General features: G+C 43.9%; 1 protein-coding gene across 2 annotated transcripts in view; it reads left to right on the forward strand.

The window, feature by feature from the left end:
- Positions 1 to 8,804: 8,804 nt before the first annotated feature.
- The window catches only part of cdk15 (cyclin-dependent kinase 15), a 29,146-nt gene continuing 10,450 nt past the window's right edge, over positions 8,805 to 27,500 (forward strand). For both annotated transcript variants that reach the window (XR_012990935.1, XM_076303410.1), the window contains exons 1-10: positions 8,805 to 9,095; positions 15,018 to 15,155; positions 15,526 to 15,620; positions 16,216 to 16,295; positions 16,442 to 16,536; positions 17,180 to 17,242; positions 20,716 to 20,839; positions 21,180 to 21,300; positions 25,057 to 25,150; positions 25,345 to 25,408. Coding sequence is in view for 1 of the 2 variants with exons in the window: in XM_076303410.1 (XP_076159525.1) it covers positions 8,805 to 9,095; positions 15,018 to 15,155; positions 15,526 to 15,620; positions 16,216 to 16,295; positions 16,442 to 16,536; positions 17,180 to 17,242; positions 20,716 to 20,839; positions 21,180 to 21,300; positions 25,057 to 25,150; positions 25,345 to 25,408 (1,165 nt within the window). In the remaining variant the exon portion in view is untranslated. The remainder of the gene's footprint in view (positions 9,096 to 15,017; positions 15,156 to 15,525; positions 15,621 to 16,215; positions 16,296 to 16,441; positions 16,537 to 17,179; positions 17,243 to 20,715; positions 20,840 to 21,179; positions 21,301 to 25,056; positions 25,151 to 25,344; positions 25,409 to 27,500) is intronic.

The following is a 27,500-nucleotide window of genomic DNA, read 5'->3' on the forward strand; positions in this document are numbered from 1 at the left end:
GTAAGAAAAATCCCTATGCACGATTGAATGGGGTTTCAGGAATCATAAAAAATGATGCCCTAACTGCTCGCGAGTCGCGTGCATATCCTCTTAATAAAATCAGCGCTTAGGTTGTCTCCCTGAGGACTTTAGATCTGCTACTGTCGCTAAACGCAAGCATTCATCAGTGTATTTAAATTAGCTAGGCTATGTACCAAAAATTACATTTTACCGTGAGTCGAAGAGCTGTAGCTGCTAAACAGTGTTTCTGCGTGTACAAAACCGCTTGGAGCTCCAGTGGAATTTTGATTTCACAACGAGAATTCTCGGTCTAGCCGTTGATGTGCCGACGGAATAGGCATCAGCACCAACCTCTGATCAAGGTAAACAAAATCTGACTCAGTGTCCGTCATGTTTGAAAGTTTGTAGTGCTGCGAGGGAGAACGTGCACACGCAAGGGGCGCAGTTGAGCAGAGCTGCGGCTATCTGAATGGTCTGAACACAGAAGAGCAAGTGGCTTTGATAAAATGGCCCATTATTTGACATAATACCGGTATTACGATATTGTCTCAACTACATATCGTTTTCAAAAATATATCGGTCGTAGTCGTAATACCGATATATCGCCCAGCCCTAACACAAACACACACAGACATAATCCGACTGTCTATTTGAGGCATCACAGAGTCATAACCAGCTCAGTGTGCTGTGTTCAGGGAGACATGGCGATTGGAGGGAAAGAGGTTGGTACCGTATGATGAAGTGATAGAAAGAGGATGACGACAAGACAATAGAGAGGAACATGGAAGAGGAAGGATATGATGTAGGAGAAAAAGGATGGGAGTAAATGAATAAATATAAATATGGCAGAGAAAGAGATTGAAGAAAGAAGAAGATGAGGAGAGATGAGGAGGGAAAATAAGTGCAAATCCATTATGATGTAACAGAGTAGCCTACAACAGAGTACAACAGCAGAAGAAGATGGAATTAGAAGTATGAAAAAGAAGGGGAACAGGAAAGAGTGGACAAATTAGAGGAAGGGGACAATGGCAGAAAAACAGATAGTAGAAATGAGTAAAAGTGGTGGATGAAGAGAGTGACATGAGTCTGAAATGAATGGAGGGACACAAAGAGACACTGATCCAGTTGTACACGGGATGTGATGGAGTAAGGAACAGCATGTAGGGAAAGTATGGGAGTAAGGAACAGCATGTAGGGAAAGTATGGGAGTAAGGAACAGCATGTAGGGAAAGTATGGGAGACTATGCAGTATGGAGAAAGACAGAGAAAAAAGCAAGAGAGGGGGAAAGGGATAAAAGAGGTTTAGAAAGGAATTGAACATGAGAGGATGCAGGGGATGGATGAGGGGACAATGGTAAGATGGAGTAAAAAAACAGATGATGGAAGGAACAGAAAGAGCGAGAGAGAAGAAAGAAAATGGGTGGATGAAGGGATAGAGAAGTAGGAGGTAAGGAAGCGGGATGGGGGAAAGAATACAGTGTGAAGAAAGAGTGTTAGAGTGAGAGGATGGAGAGAGAGGGGGGGTAGTCTGCTGTGGAGGTGTTTTGAGCACTGAGTGCACTGAAGCATTCATCGCACAATCTCTCTCACACACACACACACACACACACACACACACACACACACACACACACACACACACATACACACAACAACAACACTAAACGACTTTTCTTTTGTCTGTTTCACGTTATCTCTGCCTCTCTCTTTCTCTCTCCTCCTGAATCACCATCTCATTTTCTTTCTCTCTCTCTCTCTCTTTCTCTATCTTTCTCTTGCTCTGTCTGACTGACCTTCTCTACATGAATACCTCTGCACCCAGAAATAAAAAAGCAGAGAGATGGGTAGACAGAGAGAAATGCTTTAGGGCAGAAAGATATGGACACACACACACACACACACAGACAGACAGACAGACAGACAGACAGACAGACACACACACACACACACAAACACACACACACACACACACACACACACACACACACACACACACAATACACAAAACGGTGTTTGGGGACATCCCAAAACACTTAGGACACAAAACTGACATTCTCACACTGAACTCAGATGCACTTGACGTCAGGCATGGAACGCCCCCCTAAAACTAGGCCATCCTCATCCTGAAAGTCTCCTTTCAAACATGCTAGATCATCTAGACTGCTCTGAGGCTTCTCATCGCCTCAAATGACTTTTGCTTGAAACCGCGGTTGCATAGCAGAAGTGATCGCGATCTTGATCATCATGACCATTTCTTAAATTGTTACAGAAATTAAGATTGAGATATTTCAGGATGTACCTAACATTTCGTCACCAACAGATAATCGGACGACCTGTGTTTGATTGTCGCCGTTGCAAGTCTGTGTCGCTTTGGATGAAAGTGTTTGCTAAATATCAGTCAACTTTAACTTTTTAACTTTTAACTGTAGACATGAACTGGCTCTAATTTAGAGTGAATGCTCCACAGATCTGGTCCAGAAGAAAAAGCGTGGCAGAGAATGTTCCCCCTTGCCTCTGTCATAATGTTTTATAATGTTTTCTAAATGGCATGACTGGTATGACCACAGCTGTGCTGTGGAGGGGTGCCATGTTTAGCCATCTGATCACACCTGCCATGATTGGCGTCAGTCATGCTTGGCGTCACAGCTGGGATAATTAAGCCTCGGCCATCACTCCTGATTTTGGCTTCTTAGTCAGTGCTGACCTTAGTCATACCAGTTACACTCTGTCAAACAGTGACCATATCTCTCTCTCTCTCGCCCTCCCTCCCTCTCTCTCTCCCCCCTCTCTCCATCTCTCTCTCTCTCGCCCTCCCTCCCTCTCTCTCTCCCCCCTCTCTCCATCTCTCCCTCCCTCTCTCTCTCCCCCCTCTCTCCATCTCTCCCTCCCTCTCTCTCTCCCCCCTCTCTCCATCTCTCTCTCCCTCTCTCTATTGCCACTGGCCTCCAGGATTCATGTAGTCTAATTTTAGAAGCGCTGCAGTCGATGGAGGCCTGCAGTGTGAGCCAAAAAGAGTTTTGAGTTAATTGCCCTGGGGCTTTGCCAAGTAGCACCATAGAGATGCTGGCTGATCGGACCACAAGCCCAGAACACTTTAATCATCTAATGTGTGCATTTATGTGTCAAATCTTTGTAGAGAAGCACCAGGGGGGACTACGACACTGTTAAACTGTAAAACTTTTAAGGGTGGCATGTATAACAATAAACGGGGAAAGGGTTTTAAAACCTCAACAAAGGAAGGCACAACATCAGGCAGGTGGTTGGCATGGTAAGAGTAGTATTTTGGGATGGCATGTGAAGTGGACTGCGTTTGTTCGATGTGGTCCACTTCCTTTGCAGGCCACAGAGATGTGTCTGTCTCCTTAAAAAGTCAAAGAGTTCCACCTCACAGAGCCCCTGTCCCCTCAGAGCACAGCCATAGACAGCACGACTTAACAGACACAAACACTCTCTCTCTCTCTCTCTCTCTCTCTCTCTCTCTCTCTCACACACACACACACACACACACACACACACACACACACACACACACACACACACACACACACATACACACACACATGCATACAAGAACGCACTCGTGAGCATGTGCACACACACACATACATGCACATACCCACATAGATACATGTGCACACACACACATACATGCACATACCCACATAGATACATGTGCACACACACACATAGATACACAAACACACACACACATACACACACACACACACACACACACACACACACACACACGCACACACGCACACATTCTCACACACACACACAGACAGATCATTAAGAGAATGGGCTAAAAGAAAAAGCTACCCGGGCTGCCAGTCCTGAGCCGGGTGTCCAGTCTGGAGTCTGGAGTCTCGTCTCCTCAAACTACCTGCAGCAGAACTCTCGGCCAAAACCACAAGCTGTACAAGAGGCTGATATTTCACCACGCACATGCACATGCACACAGACGCAGACACAGACACACACACACACACACACACAGACACACACACACACACACACACAGACAGATCATTAAGAGAATCTGGGCCGGTCATGTCCATCCGATGAAAGAAAAAGCTACCCGGGCTGCCAGTCCTGAGCCGGGTGTCCAGTCTGGAGTCTGGTTCTGAAGTCTCGTCTCCTCAAACAACATGCAGCAGAACTCTCTGTCTGTCTGACACACTTTCTCTTTTCCTCCGTCTTCTATTCACTCCCTTTTTTTCATCCCTTTACTCAAGTATAGCTTGAAAAGATCCTCCCTTTCTCTCTCTCTCCGTTATTCCCTCATGCACTCTCTCACACGCAAATACCAGTCCATCAACTCACCTCCCACACACAAATAGACATACACACACAGACACACACACATAGACACACACACACACACACACACACACACATAGACACACACATACACACACACACAGACACATGCACACAGACACAAACACACAAATACACACACACACACACACACACACACACACACACACACACACACATACACACAGATGCACACACACACACACACACACACACACACACACACACACACACACACACACACACACACATACACACAGATGCACACACACACACACACACACACACACACACAGCACACACTACTCTTTGTTCATTCTCCTGGTCTCCCCACTCCTGGATGGATAAACCAGCTCAATGTCACCAATCACCATGACTCTCTTGCTCTCTCAATGTCCCCTAATGCCCAGAGGTAATAGCTGACCCCATAGGATCCCTTCTTTGCCCTCTCAGACTTGGCTCAGAGCAGTTCTGCCTGGTAATGGGGTCTCTGAGTAGGAGTGCGTGACCGATCATGAGTCATCTGAGTCACCTGCGTCCCTCTTCACCTCTAACAGCGGTCTTGAGAGGAGGAGGGGTCATCACAAGCCCTCAGCATCACTACCACCCCCCCCCCCCCAACACACACACACACACACACACACACACCCCAGGGAAGCCGGAAATCCCACCAGCTGTGTTCTCTGAAGCCCTTCATGGCCATAATCAGCAGTGAATGTGTGTATGTGTTTGTGTGTGTGTGTGTGTGTGTGTGTGTGTGCGCGCGTGTTACTGTAGCATGTGTCTGATTTGGTAGTCCGCAGATTGCTGACGTCGATTGCATTGCCAGTGTCCTGTGGAGTGGGTGGGGGGGTGATGTAAGTGTATGTGTGTGCGTGTACGCGTGTGTGTGTGTGTGTGTGTGGTGCACTCAGTGACACCGTATGAGAGACATGGTTATTTTCAGACACAAGCATGAATGAATCAGAGATCCGTCAGGCGATCACGTCACAACGTTATTGACAAACAAATTAAATGCTAATCTTCAGTGGAAGTGTTAGTCATGCTAATGTCTTCCAAGACACAACTTCAGACACCATTCATTGGAGAGGTACAGCGTTGTTGCATAGCTGAATACTTTAGGATTAGAAGTGGTCCATTTCACTTTCTGATTTGTTTTGTTTTTCATTCTGCAGGTCTGAAACAAAGACACCTGGGGTATGAGGAGGTAAGGCACCTGTCCTTGTGACATCATCATTCTGCACCAGCAGGGTAGCCTGCACCCAGCCAGAGGTTACACAAACTTAAAAACATCCATACCAAAGTTGCTTTTCCAACAGAGTGAAAATGAGGGAAAAGTGCAAAAGAGGGATGAAGGGATTTTTATCCAGTTTGATCAGATCAGATGAACTTCCCTGCTGCGCAGAGAACCAGCGTGAGGAAAGAGGCTGTTTTAGCACCCCCTGCTGGTGAGATAGAGACAGGGATGGACTAATGGAGGGAATAGTGAAAAGAAAGAGAGTTTCTGTAAAAGTTGAGAAGTCGAGTGTCTGATCAGCATAATTTGCTTCTGTTCTCTTCTCTTTGCCCCTTCTCTTCTATGTCTGACACATTTGTGCACGCACGCACACACACACACACACACACACACACACACACACACACACACACACACAGTCAGTCAGAAGTGCAAACTACTCGTCCAGCCAGAGAGACATTCCATTTTAGGCTTCATTACACATGTCTCTTCTGTATCTCTAGAAGGAAAGGGAAAGAAGAAGAAGTGATGACAGAGAGAGAGAGAGAGAGAGAGAGGCAGGAAGAAGAAAGAGAAGTGAAGAGAGGCAAGGAGAATGTTGGGAAAAGACATTCTGTACCATTTTCATGAGGAAGTTGAGACTTATTTCTCTGCATCCCTCTCTCCTCTTTCTCCTCTTCACCTCTGCCCTCCTCTGTCTCTTCATCTCTCCATCTCTCTCACACTCCTCTCTCCTCCCCATCTCACTCATCTTTACCCACTCCCTCTCTTTTCTCCATTCTGCAGAGGCTCTAATCAAGCCCTCCCCTCCACACACTCACACTCTTAAAGCCTTCAGTCGGCCTACATCTCTCTCTCTCTCTCTCTCTCTTTCTCTCTCTCACTCACACTCACACACACACCTAATGCCTTCATCCTGCCACCTCTCTTTCTCAAACCCACACACACTTTAAATTATAAAGTGTAAACTTTAATTTATCCCCTCAATCCACTAGCTCCTATCCATTCCTCTTTTCTCTTTATATTGCCTTTCTTCTCTTCTCTTCTCTTCTCTTCTCTTTTCTTCTCTTCTCTTTTCTTCTCTTTTCTTTTCTTTTCTTTTATTCTCATGTGACCTCCCCTTCCATTCTTTCCACTTTCTCTACACTTCTCCTCTCACCCTCTTTCTTTACCTGCTTTCCTCTCATATTCCTACCCCCCCCCCCTCTTTGCCCTCCCCCCATCCCTTTCTCTGTGCGTCTCTTCGCCTCCTCTTCTCCTCTGTCCACTGCTGCCCAGTTCTGTCCATGACAGGATAATGCGCTCCATTACGCTCCGAGTCTCACATCATTCCCACTCACTCAGCATGTACTAACTCCAGACAAGAGGAGGCAGTCGAGACTTACAGCTCTCTCGCATTCTCTCTGTCCTCTCTCTCTCTCTCTCTCTCTCTCTCTCTCTCTCTCTCTCTCTCTCTCTATCTCTCTCTCTCTCTTTCTCTTACTTTCTCACTTTCTATCTCACTCACTGACACAGACACACAGACAAACACACACATGCAGACACACTCAGAGACGCACAAGCAAAATCACACACCTAATAAACAGGCAAACACAAGATGACTTTATATTCCTGCTGACTCAATGTGGTGGAGAGAGGTCACTAACGGCCTCTGCTGAGGAAGTAGGGCAGTCTCTCAGCACGCACTCGCTCTCTCTCTCTCTCACACACACACACACACACACACACACATACACACACACAGGGCAGGGTTGATTAAATGATTTAATCATGCAGTAAGTATGTGGGGAATGTGTCTAATTGTCCAACATGAGTCACTAATCCTCCTGTAGTGAAGACGGACCGTTAGAATCTGGAGTTACCCTTGCTTGTCTCTCTCTCTCTCTCTCTCTCTTCTACTCTCTCTCTCTCTTCTACTCTCTCTCTCTCTGTCCCTCTCTCTCCCCCCCAGACAGGCTTTATTAGCAAGACTTTAGCTGTAATGCCAAAGCAATGCGATGGACATACAAAAGTGTGGTTGTTATTTATGTGATTATTATATGTGATTATTTTTTTCTTTCTAGTTTCCACCATCTCTACCATCTCTCCCTCTTTTTTTATTGTTATCTGTTAATCTACTATGCTCTCTAATCTATCTCTGTTCTATTGTGCTATCTGCCTGCTGTCTCAATCCCTGTTAAGATAACACACACACACACACACACACACACACAGAGAGAGAGAGACAGATTTTCAGAGAGGAGAAGAGGGATTTAACAAAGATAAAGAGAGAGAGAGAGAGAGAGAGAGTTAAGGACAATGAGAGAGAGAGTAAGAGACACAGAGTGCAGTGGTGTGGGAATCCAGTGCATCCCTTGTCCCCCCAGCATTAGTGGATCCAGCAGAAGAGAGCCGCTTGTCTGACCTCCCTCAATGCCCTGCGGTGCTGCTACACCAAGGCTTCCTAGCAGACACACTGCTCAACACTGAACACTAAATGCATTAACTATGCAGATAACACCGGCTGTGGTCATCTGCATTAGTGCGTCCTTGTTTGTTTTCTTTTCCCACACTAGTGTTTGTCTTCAGGCATTCCCCATCCTTACATTCTAGTGACGTAGTGTGGATTGTGTGTGTGTGTGTGTGTGTGTGTGTGTGTGTGTGTGTGTGTGTGTGTGTGTGTGTGTGTGTGTGTGTGTGTGTGTGTGTGTGTGTGTGTGTGTGTGTGTGTGTGTTGGGTGGAGGGTAGGGGCATTGATTATGTTTGACCAAAAATGTCCAAAAACATCTGCAGTATTTCCTGTACTTTACTTTGGTGCGACTCTCCCATAAATCTATTTTGAGGGGGAGATATTGTACCCCTCCTACCAGCTCTGATTCCTTCTCAGCCTTGTGTCCTCCCCCCATGTCCCCTCTCTCTCTCTCTCTCTTTTTTTTCTCTCTCTCTCTCTCTCTCTCTCTCTCTCTCTCTCTTTTCACACACACACACACACACAGATGGTCGTGAAATTGAATGGGCTTGCTTGTTGTCATTAGCCACGGCAGGACAGACAGCCTGTGTGTGTGTGTGTGTGTGTGTGTGTGTGTGTGTGTGTGTGTGTATGTGTGTATGGCTGGCTGGACTGTTTATGCTCTGCGCTCTCTAGTGATGGGCCAGTCATGGGACCAGCCCAAGCAGACCGCACTCATGCTAGTCATATGAGCTTGCAAAGCGAGGGAGAGCGAGGGAGGAGAGAGATAAAGAGAGAGAGAGAGGGAGGAGAAGATGGAGGAGTTGTTTTGGAGGGTGCGGGCCGCCGGAGAGTTGTGCGTGCGGAGCTGCTGCTCCTGGTGCTGTCGTTTCTGTGAGGAGGAGGATGAAGAGGAGGAAGTGGACGGGAGGAGGAGGGAGGAGAGGTTCAACTGGCAGAAAGAGGAGGAAGAGGAGGAGGAGGAAAGAAAGAGACGAAGAAGAATAGAAATGAGTTTTGGGAGAGGAGCGGAGGAGGACATGGAGATGGACGAGCTGGCAAGCTACGCCAAGAGCAGAAGTGTGTCCTCTCTACCGTGTTCTGAGGTACTTTGTGTTTGTGTGTGTGCGTGTGTGTGTGTGTTTGTGTGTGTTTGTGTGTGTGTGTGTGTGCGTGTGTGTTTGTGCACGTGCAGATGAGATGCTTATCTTCATACTAGAGTAGAAGTTTTAGGCCGGCCTTTGTTCTTGGCTGGAGTGCCGGATGACATCACTGTTGTATTTCCTCTCGCCTGTGACATCATCAGCATGGCCTGACAGTCAGGGTCTGCGAATAGATAGATAGATAGATAGATAGATAGATAGATAGATAGATAGATAGATAGATACTTTATTGATACCCAGGAGAAATTCAAGGTCTCCGTAGCAAACAGACATCACACACACATTCTGCTAACAGCAGAAAAAAGTAATTAAAAGTATATAATATAAAAAACACAACTAAGCAATAAGGACAGTAGAAGATAAAGAATATACTAAATATACTAAAATACAAATTATACTAAATAACACTTCATCTAAATCAATTCTAAAAACAGTATCCACATAGTGGGTGATTAATCAAGAGGCGCTTGCAATAACTGAGGCAGGGACTGAGTGTGTGATTCTCTGTGCATAGTAAGGTAAGGTAAGGTGCTCTGTGTGAGTGAGTGTCATGGTGATGGTGCAAATGAGTCCAACAGTGCAACAGTGCAAGAATAAAGTCTAGAGACCAGCATCAAATAAATATGGACATATCAGCGAGTAGGCAAGGTAATATAAAAAAACTATAGAAAAAACAATATCTATATATCTATAGAAAAGGTATAAGTGTGATTCTTGAAAGACTAGAGTGTTTTAACTAATGCCCCCCCATTCCAGCTTTACTCAAAAGACTACAATCTTAGTCATTAGTGACACCGCACCTTGATTGTTCCCTTTGTTGTAGTTGCAGGGCCATCTAAATCAATTCTAAAAACAGTATCCACATAGTGGGTGATTAATCAAGAGGCGCTTGCAATAACTGAGGCAGGGACTGAGTGTGTGATTCTCTGTGCATAGTAAGGTAAGGTAAGGTGCTCTGTGTGAGTGAGTGTCATGGTGATGGTGCAAATGAGTCCAACAGTGCAACAGTGCAAGAATAAAGTCTAGAGACCAGCATCAAATAAATATGGACATATCAGCGAGTAGGCAAGGTAATATAAAAAAACTATAGAAAAAACAATATCTATATATCTATAGAAAAGGTATAAGTGTGGCCACAATTCGGCTGTGGCATGGAGGGAGGGGTTATGCATATGTGCTAATATAGCACGCAAACAGTGAGGCAGAAAGACAGTGGTAAAAAGTGGCTAGTGGACAGACAGTATCCAAACATGGAGGGGGTGAAGAGGCAGACAGACTATGCGGAGAAGTCTATCTCTCCTCTTCCCTTAAGTGAAGCATTGAACAGTTCAATGGCCCTGGGGACAAATGACTTCCTCAGTCTGTCTGTTGTGCAAGGCAGTGAGCGAAGTCTCCAGCTGATCAGGCTCTTCTGCTTTACAATAGTGCTGTGGAGTGGATGACACTCATTGTCCAAGATGTTGATCAGTTTGTTCACGGTCCTTTTGTCAGGTATTGAAGTGATGCACTCCAGTTCAGCTCCCACTACAGAGACAGCTTTTCTTACCAGCCTAAGTTAGAGTTAGCATCTCAACCAATCAGCTGACATTGTAGAATATATAAATGACAGACACATAGATGTGTTTCATTTTACTGTTGCTTGAATTATCAAAATAAGAAATGCTTTTTTAATTTACATCTGAATAAAACACAAAAAGCTTTCCAATGCGTTATATGAAAATTGCATGGAATCTGAATATGATCAGTGTTCCCCCTTTCTGCTCAGCTGACGTAAATTCGAACGAATTGTATGTCTGTACATAGCACCGTCAACAATGGCCATTGTGTCAGACTCAGGATGTGCCACTCTTCCGAGTCTAGCATTTACCACTAGACTATCCCAACTGGACATGCCTGATTTAGCACTGACCACTAGTCTATCCCAACTGGACATGCCTAATCTAGCACTGACACTAGACTATCCCAACTGGACATGCCTAATCTAGCATTTACCACTAGACTATCCCAACTGGACATGCCTAATCTAGCATTTACCACTAGACTATCCCAACTGGACATGCCTGATTTAGCACTGACCACTAGTCTATCCCAACTGGACATGCCTAATCTAGCACTGACACTAGACTATCCCAACTGGACATGCCTAATCTAGCACTGACCACTAGTCTATCCCAACTGGACATGCCTAATCTAGCACTGACCACTAGACTATCCCAACTGGACATGCCTAATCTAGCACTTACCACTAGACTATCCCTCTTCTTCCCTTGACTTAACTGTGCTCAAACTGTCCTTCTATTCTATGCGAGTAGTACTTGTTGCTGCACTGTCTAATGGCCTCGGTACACCAAACAACTTTGACAATATTTGGGAAAGATTCTTGAAAGACTAGAGTGTTTTAACTAATGCCCCCCCATTCCAGCTTTACTCAAAAGACTACAATCTTAGTCATTAGTGACACCGCACCTTGATTGTTCCCTTTGTTGTAGTTGCAGGGCCAGGGGGCCTAAACCGGTCACTCTCTGTCAAGATGCCGAGCATGACCCAGTTCTGGAGAGGGGAAGGGACACCCGACCATGACCAGTGTGGGGAAAGAGATAGCATAGGAAAAAGTAGGGGAAGAAGGGAAGAGAGAAAACAAAAGAAGAGAAGTTCAGAAGGTGGCTTGTGTGTAAGAATAGAAACCTTAATCTTAAACCCCCCCCTTGAAGAAGAATACATTTAAGATGAGCGTCAGATTGCCCTACAGACATGAAAATGGTTTCACACAGCTACAGACAGTAAGTTAGAGTGGCTTTGCCTTGTTAATCCTCCTACAGTAGTGTCTCTATTCAGTGTAATACTTTGTCACTGGTGCCTATAGTGTTTTATCACACGCGTTAATCACATAGAGCTCATAATGAGAAACGCATTATAGGCCTTTATGGTGCATAAATCAGGACTCTAGGCTAGCTTTGTTCATGATAACATTTGACATTAATCAGGCCTCCACGGCCCTTTTGCTGATGAGGTTGTCTCCCATGGGTCATGGGTGTGTGTGAAGGGCACCTTGTTAGGGGGTGGGGTGGCGTTTGAGTTTATTTTTGGAGCTGTGACGTCCCACGCAGCACAGGCAGGATGTGACATCATAAACTAGGAGGAGGACTCATAGCGCTGCATCTGTGGTGTAGCACACACACACACACACACACACACACACACCCCGAGGACAGCAGTTTGGGCTTTGTGTTCTGGCGCCAGGCTGTGTGATGTGTGTTCTGGTAACACACGCATACACATTCTCTCTCTCTCTCTCTCTCTCTCTCTCTCTCTCTCTCTCATGAACACACACACACACACACACACACACACACAAACGCACAACACACACATGCATGCTGTTCTATAACTCTTCCTCTGTCTGTCTCTCTCGCAAACACACACACACACACACACACACACACACACACACACACAAACACACTTGCTCTCAAACCTGATGCATCATGTCCCTGTGGGGCATTTATTTTATTTCTGTATCAGCATATCCTCAGGTCCTGTTGTACCTCAGTAAGCGTGATGTAAGCTGAAATGCCAATCCTAGCTATCACCCTCTCATCACTCCTCTCCTCTGTTCTCTCCTTCATCCCCCTCTCCTTGTCTCCTCCTGTCCTCTCTCTTCAGCAGCTCATCTTTCTCTCTTCTGCTTTTCCGCTGGTTTCATTTATGCTGAGTGCTGTTGCTGCTAACTGAAGCTGTATTGTACTGTTTTACTGTACACAAGGGGCCCTAATTTGAATGATGAGCAAAGTGCAAACTCTTAAGTCTAATTATTAAATAGCTAATTTAATAACAGGGCACAATTAATTTGCTAATTCAACACCATGTGCAGGACCTCAACATTTTGGGCAGGACGCAGACATTCATGGGTCAGATCAATGCTCCCACATGCCACACCATAGCTGTAGTTTATGCACAAGGACTTTGCTTGTTGATAGACTTTGCCTTCTTATCTTGACCCGCCACATACAGTAAATAAGAGATACAATAGAAAGTGTTAAGTGAAATACATTGTATCATCTTTTTTCTCTGTCTCTTGCTACCACATCATCTTTGTTTTGCTGATCTGATTTCGGTGGAAACCTCATGATTAGTGTGTCTGGTGGAAATATGATAAAATATACTGAATACTGAGAGAAAAATAGCTTGTTGAATTATGCCAGTAAACTGTTCAACTCTCTCTCTCTCTCTCTCTCTCTCTCTCTCTCTCTGTCAAATTCAAATTTATCCTACATTCAGTCTGGGGATTGAAGATGTGCTCTACTTTCTTAAACTAGACGCACGTGTGTTTGCTAGTTTGTGACCTTTGCTGATATAGTTCCCCCGCCCAGCACCCATGCTGCTTAACTAGCAAACCTACAGTGTCCACCCATGAGTGTGTTTTCCAGAAATGAGGTGTGTTCAGTCGCATGGTCAGTGCATTTCTTTCAGTGCAGTGGTATCTTGGGGCACAGGAAAATGGTTGCACCTCTGACCAACCAAAACCTGGTCTAAAGTCAGTAGTGCAGTGTTTTGTATTTTATGAGCGTGTCGTCAAGATAGCCTTATGTTCACGTACTACATAGGCTGGTACACAACCCAGGCTTACATACAGTACATGCACATGCAGCAGGCAATCAGGCAAAAGATAAAGAAAGAAAAAGATTAAAATGTGAAAGATTGTTATTATTGTTTTGTGACCTGTGCCATATTAATACATAGTCAAAGCTGTGTTAGTCATGTGTGTGAATTTTTACGGAGGAAATAGGAGTTTTTTGTTTTATTGTTTTTTTAACACCACATTTTTATTCAAGAAAGATAAGACAATACAGATGCATTCATTTAGGTACTGTGTCTTGTCTTCTGTTTTCTTATTTGAGAGCCAGCGGAGAATTCTAACAGAAAAACTCTTCAGTTTATTTCAAGTGTTGTAAATTAACTGGGTGAAGACCTACACTGTGCTAACACTGTGCAGAGCAAGACTTGACGCCTACTTGTTTGTTGTATAGCTTTGATAATCATGATCATTCCTTTAAAGTTGTATCATTGGTGAACACATAAACATCGTAAATAGTCTGTGTTGAGTGTATGGTTAACTAAACACATGTGTGTTGAGCTAATTCTGCACAATACGCAGGTCTGTTTCATCTGCAGAGATGGGTTACTTCATAGCATTGGGCAAACCTGCTGTTACAATAGCAATTTGCCAAGGTACGAGCGCTTCCAAACACACCCATGATTCAGAAACTTAAGGACAAACCTTTTTAACTATGTGTCTGCTGTGGATACCTTTTTCCCACTGTTAAAATAACACAACCTAAACACACTACACCTCCACCTCAGACTATCTGTTTTAGAAATAGGGCTCAGATATTGATTGATGCCTTTGCTGTTACTGTCATTGTCATTGTTGATTTTCTTTTGTATGTCATTGGCCATATATCTATAATAAATCATTGTAAAAACTTTTGAAAATCCCAATAAAATGTTCAACACACTATACTATACTATACTATACTATACTATACTATACTATACTACAAAAATAACACCAGGATCTAATGTAAAGGGAACACAGACAGATTTACAATGAAACAATGCTTGTCAATCTCTGTCCCACTGTTTGTCAAGTCAAGTCAAGTCAAGTCAGCTTTATTTATATAGCGCATTTCATACACAGAGGTCATTCAATATGCTTCACATAAAAGCAAACAAGAATAGTTGATAAAAGCATAGAAGGGCAATAGTCAAAGAATAGTTTAAAAAGGGCCTTTATGGTAGCCTTTATGGTGTTCTGATCCATTTGTTTGTCTTTCTCTCTCCCGCTGCCCGCCCTGTCTGTCCCAGCTGGGTGAGGGCTCCTACAGCGAGACGCCCCAACCCCACTGGTTCCACACTCTGCAGGTGCGCCGTCTGAGGGTCCACAGGGGCCGCAGCAACAGTGACCCGCTCGGGGGGAAGAGCTTCCAACAGGAGTTTCAATGGGTGAGGGAGTACACACACAGACACGCAGACACACACACACATACACATACACATACACATACACATACACATACACATACACATACACATACACATACACATACACATACACATACACATACACATATACACACAAATATCTACACACAATCACAGAAAAAACACAAATACATGTCAATGCACACACATTTTTTGCTACTTTTTGAATTTTAAAGCAAAATACAAATGTAACAATTGCAAACATGCAAATCCTACTGTGTGTTTGTTTTACTTCACAGAAATATGTATGTGTGTGTGTGTGTGTGTGTGTGTGTGTGTGTGTGTGTGTGTGTGTGTGTGTGTGTGTGTGTGTCTGTCTGTTTCCTTTTAGAACACTGGTCTCCAGTTCGGCACAGCCACATCCTACCTGAATCTGGAGAAGCTGGGAGAGGGAACCTACGCAACGGTGTACAAGGGAATTAGCAGGTGGGCACTCACACATACACACACACACACACACACACACACACACACACACACACACACACACACACACACACACACACAAATCTCCAGTAGTGTTTGAGTGTGTGCAGAGTGGAGAGTTGCAGGGTAGGGGGCCTAACCCAACGTAGACGAGCTGCTGCTCGTTTCCCAGGCTCATTTATTGGGCCCCCTCAGTATGGCTGTTACCAACACAGCCATAAAGCACAACCTCCATCAGCTGAATCCGCCTTTTATAAGGTCATCTCTCATCCTGTGTGTGTGTGTGTGTGTGTGTGTGTGTGTGTGTGTGTGTGTGTGTGTGTGTGTGTCCATTTGTGTGAGAGAAAAACCTTCAAAAGACCCTTTACTTAACCAGTTGATTTCAATAAAAGTCATTACATGTTGAAATAAACACAGGTTCAAATGTTTTTTATAGCCTTTATTTTCTTCATAATCATTCTCTGCAATATCTTGTGTTAGAGATTGTGTTAGCGAGAGAGTTAGAAAAGTGTATATTCAAATAGATGAATCTTGCATGAGTCTTCCTCCCCCTCTGGTTCTAACAGGCTTTTGTGTGTGTGTGTGTGTGTAACAGGATAAATGGACACTTGGTGGCACTGAAAGTTATCCGCATGAAGACAGAGGAGGGCGTCCCTTTCACCGCCATCAGAGAAGGTAGAATAGCACAAACTATGTTTATGTGTGTGGGTAAGTGTGCATGTGTACTCATGTGTGTGTGTGAGAGAGAGAGTTCATTCTCTGAGAGTTCATTCTCTGACATAACTCATGGTATAACTGTACCTTGTGTGTCTTTTCCCCAGCCTCTCTTCTGAAAGGACTGAAGCATGCCAATATAGTTTTACTCCACGACATCATTCATACGAGAGAGTCTCTGACCTTTGTCTTTGAGTATGTGGTGAGTTTGCACCATCATCATCCTCACTCTCTCATCACAGATAGGGACAGCACAGTGGCTTTGCTTTTAGACATGCCTAATAGTATCCACGATATTCTCCAGCCAACAATGGGCGTCGCCATGACACCTTAATGTGGCTCAGGTGCTTGACGTATCCTAAGCCATGTAAAAGCAAACTTATATATTTTTCTGTCAGTCATATATTATATAGAATATCCATATTGAGTGCAGAATTGTCAACATTTCGAAAGAAATATAAGTTGAAACATATTCTAGTTAGCCTGCTACGACTGCACTGAGTTACCGTAATCTTTTATTTTTTCTGTTTTTTCTTCTACTCATCCTTTTTTCTACTTCTCCTTTTTTGTCTTTCTCTTCCCTCACTTTCCTTTTCTTCTTCTTTGCCTTCTCGCTCTCTGCTATTCTCTCCCTTCTCTCTCTCTCTCTCTCATTCTCTCTCTCCTGCTTTTAAATTCCTCTTTTCTCTTTCCTTCTCTCATTTCCCTGTTATCACTCTTCTTGGTTATCCATGTTATTCTGTCTTCCTCTCTTTCTGTTTTTTTCTCCCTTTATCACTCTCCATCTCTCTCTCCCTTCATTCCTCTCTCTCTCTTCTCTCTCTCTCTCTCTCTCTCTCTCTCAGCAAACAGACTTGGCTCAGTACATGTCCCAGCACCCAGGAGGCCTGAACCCGTATAACGTGAGGGTAAGACCTGACCTGAGATCAGTGTGTTGGCAGGGATGCTGCTTGAACTGGCCGAGCTCTTACAAAGGCATACTATACTAATATACTGTGTGTGTGTGTGTGTGTGTGTGTGTGTGTGTGTGTGTGTGTGTGTGTGTGTGTGTGTGTGTGTGTGTGTGTGTCTGTGTGCGTGTGTGTGTGTTTGTTTGTTTTCATATACAATGTGTGTGTGTGTGTGTGTGTTTGTTTTTGTGTGAGACCTGACCTGACATCTGTGCCTTGGCAGAGGCGCTGCTAAAACTGGCCCAGTTCTTATGGAGGCATGACAGCGTTTCTGTCTGAAACTGTTTGTCTAACCCTCTCGACCTGCATGATGTTGAATGATTTAAAACAGCCGTAAGGAGTTTGAATACACAATAACCTTAATAACACCAACAACAGCAAGGGTGCTAGTGAAACTTCAAAAGTTTTTAAAAGTTTAGCATACGGTACTTGATATGCAAAAGTGGTGTCTTTTAGCAATACAGTTTGTGATGTTGTGTTGTGAAAGTTTTTCTTTTACATTTATGTGGTTGGAATACGAGGCAATGCCATGTGTTTATCTTTCCTTTGCCTGAGCATATGCATTTAAAAACTCCTGTTGCTTAGCTGCACACTATTGCTTAGCTCTGTGGTTGATTTTCAGTCATTTGTCACCAAATGTATTTGAAAACATTCCTGCCATCACACTTTCATTCACCAGTGGCCAGTGCTTCATGACTGCACCCCCATTTGCAACCAATGACATTCATTTTCCCATCGATTAAAAGTTGATGGAAACAATGTATTCACATATATTTGCATTTCAGTTGCATTTCTACCTCTGTGTTTCCGTAAACGTTGCTCTGACGACCTTACGTTTCGATTCCACGATCAACGACAATCTTCCCTAGAATAGGCGATGCCAATTTTTAACTCGTGCAACAAAGTGGATGTAAATGCACACAAATGCACATGTCCATGAGCCGAATTTTCATGAATGTGCGTAGAATATACAAGTGAGCTGAACAGAAACCCAGCTAGTGGCAGTGCACAGACACACACTCTCACACACACACACACACACACACACACATACAGAGAGAGTGTTACCGCAGGCAGGAGACTGTTCTCTTGTCCTTGATGCGTCTGCTCAGCTGTTTCCATTATCCAGTCTCTCCTCTCATTGCCATGTCGAGAGAAAAAGTGTCTAGCTCGAGAAAAAGTGAGGTTGTTTGTGGTAAACCCCAAATAAACTAAGAGAGGCTACATTTGAGAAGTCCAGGTGTGTTGGCTCAAAACATTAAGTACAAGCTGGTAGTGTGAGCCTATGCGCTGGGGTATAACTATTTAAGAGGATTAAATCATTTTTTGGAGTTTTTTTTTTTTTTTGAGGAGCCTTAATAGATTGGTGGAAAAGAAAAAGCAATCATTGAGGAAGCAAAAGTTTAAAAAATACAATTATAAAGCATTACCTCTTTATCAGTGTCAATGTTGATTAGTTTATTTTGGTTTTATACTCTTTATTCCTTCAACAGCTTTCTTCTTTTTTAGCTTTTGTTTAATTAATCTTTTTGTATGTATGTTTCATTATTTTTAATAAGAATAACCTAGACAAGGGGCAAAGTGCTGTGAGAATCATGTTCTTTGATTTCTCAAGTGCTTTTAACACCATCCAACCCCTCAGATTGGGAGACAAGCTCTTGCAGATGGGTGTGGACGCTCACCTGGTAACCTGGATTACAGATTACCTGACCGAGCGACCACAGTTCGTCAGACTGAAGAACTGTCTCGCTGACACTGTGATCAGCAGCACCGGAGCGCCACAAGGAACTGTGCTCTCTCCAGTCCTGTTCACCCTGTACACATCTGACTTCTGCTACAACACCGAGTCATGCCACATGCAGAAGTTTTCTGACGATACTGCAATTGTGGGGTGTATCAGGAACGAGCAGGAGGAGGAGTACAGGAGCCTGGTGGAGGACTTTGTGCAATGGTGCATTTCCGCAGGTCTAAGCCCACTCTGCTACCAGTCTCCATTGATGGGGTCAATGAGGAGGTGGTAAGCACCTACAAGTATCTGGGTCTCCACCTGGACAATAAACTGGACTGGTCAGCCAACACTGACGCACTCTACAAGAAAGGGCAGAGCAGGCCGTACTTCCTGAGGAGGCTGCGGTCCTTCAATGTGTGCAGCAAGCTCCTCAGGATGTTCTACCAGTCTGTTGTTGCCAGCGTCCTCTTCTATGCAGTGGTATGCTGGGGAGGAAGCACAAAGAAGAAGAAATCACGCGTGAATCAAAAAAATCCAGTGGAAACTAGATGGCAATGTGTAGGCCAATCAGCCCACCATTTTTTTCTACTTCGCCACCTACAGATGTTTGACAGATATGATATTTCGAAACGCCATGTTACTTCCCATAGACATTCGACGCCCGGAAGTTGGGTGGATCCGGATGTTTCGGAGGCGGGACTTATTCCGGAGAGGTCTATGAGTGTCATCCACTCCACAGCACTATTGTAAAGCAGAAGAGCCTGATCAGCTGGAGACTTCGCTCACTGCCTTGCACAACAGACAGACCGAGGAAGTCATTTGTCCCCAGGGCCATTGAACTGTTCAATGCTTCACTTAAGGGAAGAGGAGAGATAGACTTCTCCGCATAGTCTGTCTGCCTCTTCACCCCCTCCATGTTTGGGTACTGTCTGTCCGACCACTAGCCACTTTTTACCACTGTCTTCTGCCTCACTGTTTGCATGCTATATTAGCACATTAGCACATATGCATAACCCCTCCCTCCATGCCACAGCCGAATTGTGGCCACACTTATACCTTTTCTATAGATATATAGATATTGTTTTTTCTATAGTTTTTTTTTATATTACCTTGCCTACTCGCTGATATGTCCATATTTATTTGATGCTGGTCTCTAGACTTTATTCTTGCACTGTTGCACTGTTGGACTCATTTGCACCATCACCATGACACTCACTCACACAGAGCACCTTACCTTACTATGCACAGAGAATCACAGGCTCAGTCCCTGCCTCAGTTATTGCAAGCGCCTCTTGATTAATCACCCACTATGTGGATACTGTTTTTAGAATTGATTTAGATTAAGTGTTATTTAGTATAATTTGTATTTTAGTATATTTAGTATATTCTTTATCTTCTACTGTCCTTATTGCTTAGTTGTGTTTTTTATATTATATACTTTTAATTACTTTTTTCTGTTAGTGAATGTGTGTGTGATGTCTGTATGCTACTGAGACCTTGAATTTCCCCTGGGGATCAATAAAGTATCTATCTATCTATCTATCTATCTATCTATCTATCTATCTATCTATCTATAAGGTGAATTTACTTGGCATGTTGGAAAAAATGCCTTTGCATGGTTGGAAATTATGGTAATTGTAACACTACTAATTACAATGACTTTCTCTCTTCCATTCCCTTGTTGTGTGTTGGCGCACGTCAGATCTTCATGTTCCAGTTGCTGAGAGGTCTGTCATACATCCACGGCCACAGAATTCTCCACCGAGACCTGAAACCGCAGAACCTTCTCATCAGCTACCTAGGAGAACTCAAACTAGCAGACTTTGGTGGGTCTTCTCTCTCTCTCTCTCTCTCTCTCTCTCTCTCTCTCTCTCTCTCTCTCTCTCTCTCTCTCTCTCTCTCTCCATCCCTCTCTCTCACATAAACAGACACACACAGACAGACACACACACACACACACAAACACAGATGCCAACACACACACACACACACACACACACACACACAGATGGACACACACACACACACACACACACACATACACACACACACACACACACACAGATGGACACACACACACACACACACACACATACACACTGTAATATATTAAAGAGACAAATTGGAAGTCCATTCTAAGTCCCCAGTGTTCCTGACCTCCTGTAGGTCTGGCTCGCTCCAAGTCCATTCCCTGTCAGACCTACTCCGCAGAGGTTGTGACCTTGTGGTATCGACCCCCCGATGTCCTGCTGGGCTCCACCGACTACTCAACAGCGCTAGACATTTGGTGAGCAGCCACACAGAGACACACATACACACACACTCTTTCTCACACACAAACACACACACACACACACACACACACACACACACACACACACACACACACACACACAGAGACATACAAACACACACACACACTCATCAATCAATCATTTAGAGCAGCATAAAAATATGCCTGAAAGCGCAGTGCTGGAATGACCCAAATTTTAGCTGTCAATCAATCCCATGTTGCTTTTCCATGGCGATGGTGTCCAACGGAAACAGTGAGGCCATGGCATGGAGAGGTGAGGCCTGAGTTGAGCCAAAACCAGTGATTCATTTGGTCCATCAAATGCCAACCTGTGGGTCCAACACAGATACACGCACACACACACACACACATGCAGACACACACACACACACACACACACACACACACACACACACACTCAGATTGGAAACAACTGTTTGGACTGCTCATGAAGCAAAACGCAGATTATCCCTTTTCCGAAAATGCTGGAATGTTTTAAACACACTAATAAACAAATGCAGCAGCACGGTAACTCAGGATCTTCTCCCGGGATAACAACAGCTGGAAAGCCGAGCATCTGACCCTTCCAGAGGTCAACTCCATTCAATTCAATTTTTATTTATATACAGTGCCAAGAACAAATGCCCAGACCCTAAGCCTGGTAGGCTTAGTGGTAGGCAGTGGTCCAAGGAGAGATTCCATGTATTTGAACGATCCCTGTCGAGGGAGAACTTATACATGACTAAGCTCTACAGTTTTCATCAATAGATGATAATTGTTGCCACTCGTACCTCGAGTAGGACCAATAGAACCTATTAAATGTGAGAACCAAATATATGTTCTTTACATAGCCAGTTCCATTCCTCAGATTAGCAACATAAAAACGCCTATTATGGCACAAATTCATCCAATGAAAGAACTAAGGACTTTGAAAGGATAAAGAAGGTGATAAATCAGATCATTCATACCCACCTGACTGAGTGCCACAGGAGAGAGGCATGTAAGCCTGTGCAACATGTGTGGTACTTAGGCCTACGTGATGCCTTGGTTTCAGTTGGTTGGTTCTGGACTGTGACTAGGCTACATACCATGTCATGTTGTGGTTAAATAGATAGACAAATAATTGAAGGCACAAACTGATGGCTTGATGAAAATGTTAATATTGTGTTTGACTAGTCTACTGTATTACAGTGCTGTTAAGAGCCTAAAAGCCTGAAAGAAGAATACTAAAAGTTAGGAGTTTGTGTAAGTGCACTCATACAACTTTGGGAATCATTTAGTACTAGGTCACTTTAGTTTCCCCAGATTCCCCAGATAGAGCATAGGCATGATGGTGCTCCCTAATGTTGCACTGATTGTACTAGGACACACCACGTTACAAACAATCTCCTATTCGCTCATATTCATCAGGGTCTAGAATTGGTACATGATCGTCAGAGGAGGGTAGGACACTAGTCGTGACCAGGTTGTTAATCATGATGATGATGCTCTCCATTTCAGTGGGCGGATTTCACTCCTTCCTGACGGAGCTGTCTTTCTCAGAGCACAGAGGATAGAAAGAATACAGAAGCCAATGACAGGCACTAAGAGAACTAACAATATGAAGGCGGCTAAAAACTCAAATGAAATCAACATCCACGAACCAAAAAACACTGTGAGAAGCCAGACCAGTGCACACAGGACCCTCCTGTGTCTCCCGTTAGTCATCTGCATGTATGAGATGGGGTGAACTACAGCCATGTAGCAGTCAACACAAATGCAGGCTATAAACAGGGGCCGTCCACAAAGGTTGAAAGGCATCAAGAACCAAGTAATCCAAACAAACATGGTGTCATGCCAGACAAACATATTGAGCACATAAGGAATTATGAACAGATTGAAACACAGGTCCATGGTGGTCAGGTTGAGCATGTAGAGTTTGTTGGACGAGCCACTGCGCTGCAGGTGAATAAGCAGCCGCAGCAGCCACCTGCTGGCAGGTGTACCCAAAAACAGAGAGGGCACACTGAAGATGGCCCACACCAGAAGAGCCACAAGGAATTTGGTGCAGAAGAGCCCTTACAAAAATTAAATGTTTGCGGCAGATTTGCTAGAGCTAGAAAATATTGGCAGAAGTATGCCAGTGTTGGCCGCTAGAGGCAAAGTTCTGGCAACAATGAGAAGTTTGCCACTAGTGTCAAATGTGTTCGCCAGTGATTTGCCACCACACTTAGCCAATAATGGCAAACTTCCAATGAACTTCTGGTGACAAACCTAATTTGCATAATGACATTGCTGCAAATTTGCTGCAACATTACCAAAAGTTAACTGCAACTATTTCCCAGAAACCTAATTTGCATGTGAAAATATGACCTTGCCGCAAATTTGCAGCAGCTTCGCCAGAAACCTGACATTTCTGTAAGGGAGGGCAATGTTAGTGTTGAATTTGAGGAATAAACACTCATCTCCATGATGAGATCCGGAACCAATTTGTGAAATAAAACAGTTCAGAATAATTGCATTTAGAAAATAATTAATGGACATGATGTTGTGTATGGTTCACTCTAGGACCAGTATCTTCAGTTTAGCTTGGCATGATTATCAACAGTATAACAAAAAATATTTAAAAAAGTATAAATAAAACAAATAAAAAAACCTTTAACCAGAAGTGGCAAAACAATGCGCTATTTGTCTTTATCCCACCAGTGGACCACCCAAAAACCAGAGAGTAAAACACCAGTGGTCTACCAGATGTGCCCCCTTAACTCTCCTCTCACTAAGCTGAATTGACATAACACGATTGACAGAATTGTTGTCATTGCAGGGTCCGAATTACTTACGATTTGACTGTCAAAATGTAAGCCTTGGTCAGAACAAACACAAATCAAATATTTTCTTTGGACATGCAAAACAGTTTTGACAGGTGTCCATTTAATATACTTTAATAGACTAACTTGACGAATTTCAAAGTAGAATGAACAGTCGCCAGAATCAGACTCACACAAAATGTGATCTCTGATTGGCGTAAGCAGACATTGGTTGTCCCGTGGTCGTCTAATGGTGCAAGTTTGATAGCGTATTTTGCTGACAGTGTATGTGCACGGTGGCCAGTGCGAAGTCAGATGCATAAAGTGGGCATAGTCAGGCCGAAGTTAATTAATAAAAGATAGATAGATAGGTCAGATAGATAGATAGATACTGTACGTCAATTTAACACTGGTTGCATGTGATTGGTTTATTCAATTTCACCGGAGAAGGTCTCGCCCATTTCAGAGTCCCCCCCCTTGAAGTAGATTCCCACTATCTATATCGCCGCAGAACTTGGGCCCTAAGTCTGAAATCTCTCTATCGCTTGCCATGCTCCAGCGCCCCTGCACAGTGCTTTGGCTCTTTCTGTGTGTCCCATTGGGTGAGGGTGGTAGTCAGATGATAGTATGATAGTAGACCGTTGGATAGGTCAGTGGGCCAGATCAGTTGTACAGTCTGCAAATCCTTGAATTCCTCGAATTCATCTTTGTATCTTTCCTTGACGTTTTCCATCAAGGTTAAAGGAGAGAGGATTAAAAAGGTGATTGGATCAGAGGTGATAAATGGCTTTGGATTTGTATTAGTCAGAATGTAGAAGAAAAATGCCATATTGATTGATATGAATGTTTTATTTTGCGCAATAAACATAAAGTTGAAAAAAAAGAAAAGAAAAAGGCGATGGGACAAAAAATCACAATGCAGCCATCCACTTAATGTCCTTAATTTGCCATGTCTCTTCTTCAGGGGGGCGGGGTGCATTTTCATTGAGATGCTGCAGGGGGCGCCAGCGTTTCCTGGAGTGGCCGACGTATTCGAACAGCTCCAGAAGATCTGGGCAGTGAGTTTATTTCACCACTTTTGTTTCTTCACTTTAGATATATATGTGATATTTATGTTGAGTCAAACATTTCCATTTCCACTCTAAAATGCTGTTGTTATCACACACCATCTCCATGGTTAGCCTGTGTTTGGTCAGATGTGTGACCTGTCCTCTCTCTCTCTCTCTCTCTGTGTGTGTGTGTGTGTGTGTAGGTTCTAGGTGTGCCCACAGAAGAGACTTGGCCAGGGGTGAGCCAGCTGCCCAACTATAAACCAGGTCTGTTTTCCCATTTTACTCTTTCACTCCCTCCTTCTCTTTCCTTTCTTTCATGCATGTCTTTCATCCCCCTTTCCTCTGTTCCTCTTACTGCCCATTTCTCTGAGAAACTCCTCTGATCTCAGATCATGCTCTTCCCCTTACTCACAGATGTACAGTCAACTGACCCACATCCAACACACACACACACACACACACACACACACAAGAGAGAGACATACACAAAATCTGACCCTCAGAACACAAGTTCTGTCTTTAACCCTTGTAAACAGCTGTTGTTGTACCTACATGGAAGGCCCAGTCACAGAATATATGTAATTAAGCTCATTAGTAGCATGCTTTGCTTCGAGGCCTAATGAACCAGATTAACCCAGATCTGAGGCTCCCATCCACTGCATTCATGTGACTCTGTCTCTTCCTCTGTAGCAGCAACATACAGCAACAGCCTACATAGCACTGGAGAGTTAAGAGAACAACAAGTTACTTATCTTGTCCAGATCAGCCGCAAAAGTCTTGCAAAAGTCTTAAGAACACATGGGAACATATTTGATGCGCATCCGTCTGGCCATATTCCAATTCACAAGAGATTTCCAAAATCACTGAAAATCCAGGAACCAATCACAAAGATTATATACGATGATGACTGAGGAGTATGGTTAGGAGTGCTGTTGAACAAAACCAATAGCTGCGCTGGTGATGTCAGTGTTAAACGACATGGACGTGTATGTTCTTTGGAATGGAGTAAACAACTGTATTTAAAACTTCTTGTTTACAAGAAAGTTATGTTTGCTGTACTTCCAAAAATTCGGTAAGAGTTTAATGTACCATTTTACGTTTAATTATACTGCCGGTTACGCCCCTTGGAAATCTTGGAACGTGAACAAAGACTTTCCAGACTGATTCTCTTTTGAGAATCGGTGTGGTGTCAGCCAGCATCTAGGAGTCTATGAAACAGTCTCCTTCATTAGGAGAGTCCAAGTAGGAGTCTATGAAAGTCTCCTTCAGGAGAATCCAAGTAGGAGTCTAGGAGAATCTCTTTCCTTAAAAGAGTCAAAGTAGAAGTCTATAGGAGTGTCTCCTCCATTAGGAGAGTCCTTGTAAGAAGTCTAAGAGAGTCTCCTTCATTAGGAGAGTCCTAGCATAAATCGAGGAGAGTGACCTCAGGAGAATCCTAGTAGACGTCTATGTAGAAGAGTCTTCTTAATTAGGGGAGTTACAGTAGAGGTCTATAGGAGAGTCTCCTTAATTAGATCTAAGATACGAGAGCACTCTGGAACAGCCCAGGGTTTTTCCTAGATGAGGTATCATGACATGGCTATCAGGAATCGTTAGAGTTGCATACATGCTGAAGTTTCAGTGTTTATGAGGAAGTCGTGTTTGTCTCCCGACTTCATCTCTGAATGTGAGAGAGCTTGGGCATGGGCCAGTTTGAAAGCCCAAGCTCTGGCCTCCTCATCCAAGCATTATTTTCTTTCTGGCTGTCACCAAGCATTTGTGAATTTGTGTTTGGGTGTGTATATGTTTGTGTGGGTTTGTGTGTCTGTGTGTGTTTGTGTGTGTGTGTGTATGTGCGTGTGTGCGTGTGCGTATGTCTGTGTGTGTGATTTGCGTGTGTGTGTTTCATGGTTATGCATCATTGTGTATCTGTTTATGAGAAGTCATGAGACACAAGAGAGAGAGAGAGAGAGAGAGAGAGAGAGAGAATGAGAGAAAGTGTCTGGCAGGCCGCCTGTCTTGCAACATAAAACCCACATGTTGTTTATCTTGGGTGTCTTGGATCCAGGCAGCCATCTCTGACAAATACCCTGACAGCTTCGCTTTCTGCACAGCACACCCCAAGACACTCGAGGAAACCACCCCTAGGCCCGGGGAGCTTATTAAAAACAACCGAAAGAATCCCGTTTCGTATGTAATTAATAGCGTTCATTAGCACTAGGAATCAGGCAGAGTGCATTTGTCTTGGCTTGGGCCTGGAGCCATGGCTTAGCCTCTGGCAGGCTATCAGAGCGATGCTAACAGTGCTAGCAACGTTAGCACACTGCCTTGGTCCTCTGGCTGCAGTTTAGAGGGAACCACATAAAGCTACCCCACC

The sequence above is a fragment of the Alosa pseudoharengus genome, unplaced genomic scaffold (assembly GCF_046254945.1).
Source record: "Alosa pseudoharengus isolate Yale_2024_CS ecotype anadromous, Long Island Sound unplaced genomic scaffold, YU_APseudo_1.1 YU_APseudo_1.1_scf_24, whole genome shotgun sequence".
NCBI lineage: Eukaryota > Metazoa > Chordata > Actinopteri > Clupeiformes > Clupeidae > Alosa > Alosa pseudoharengus.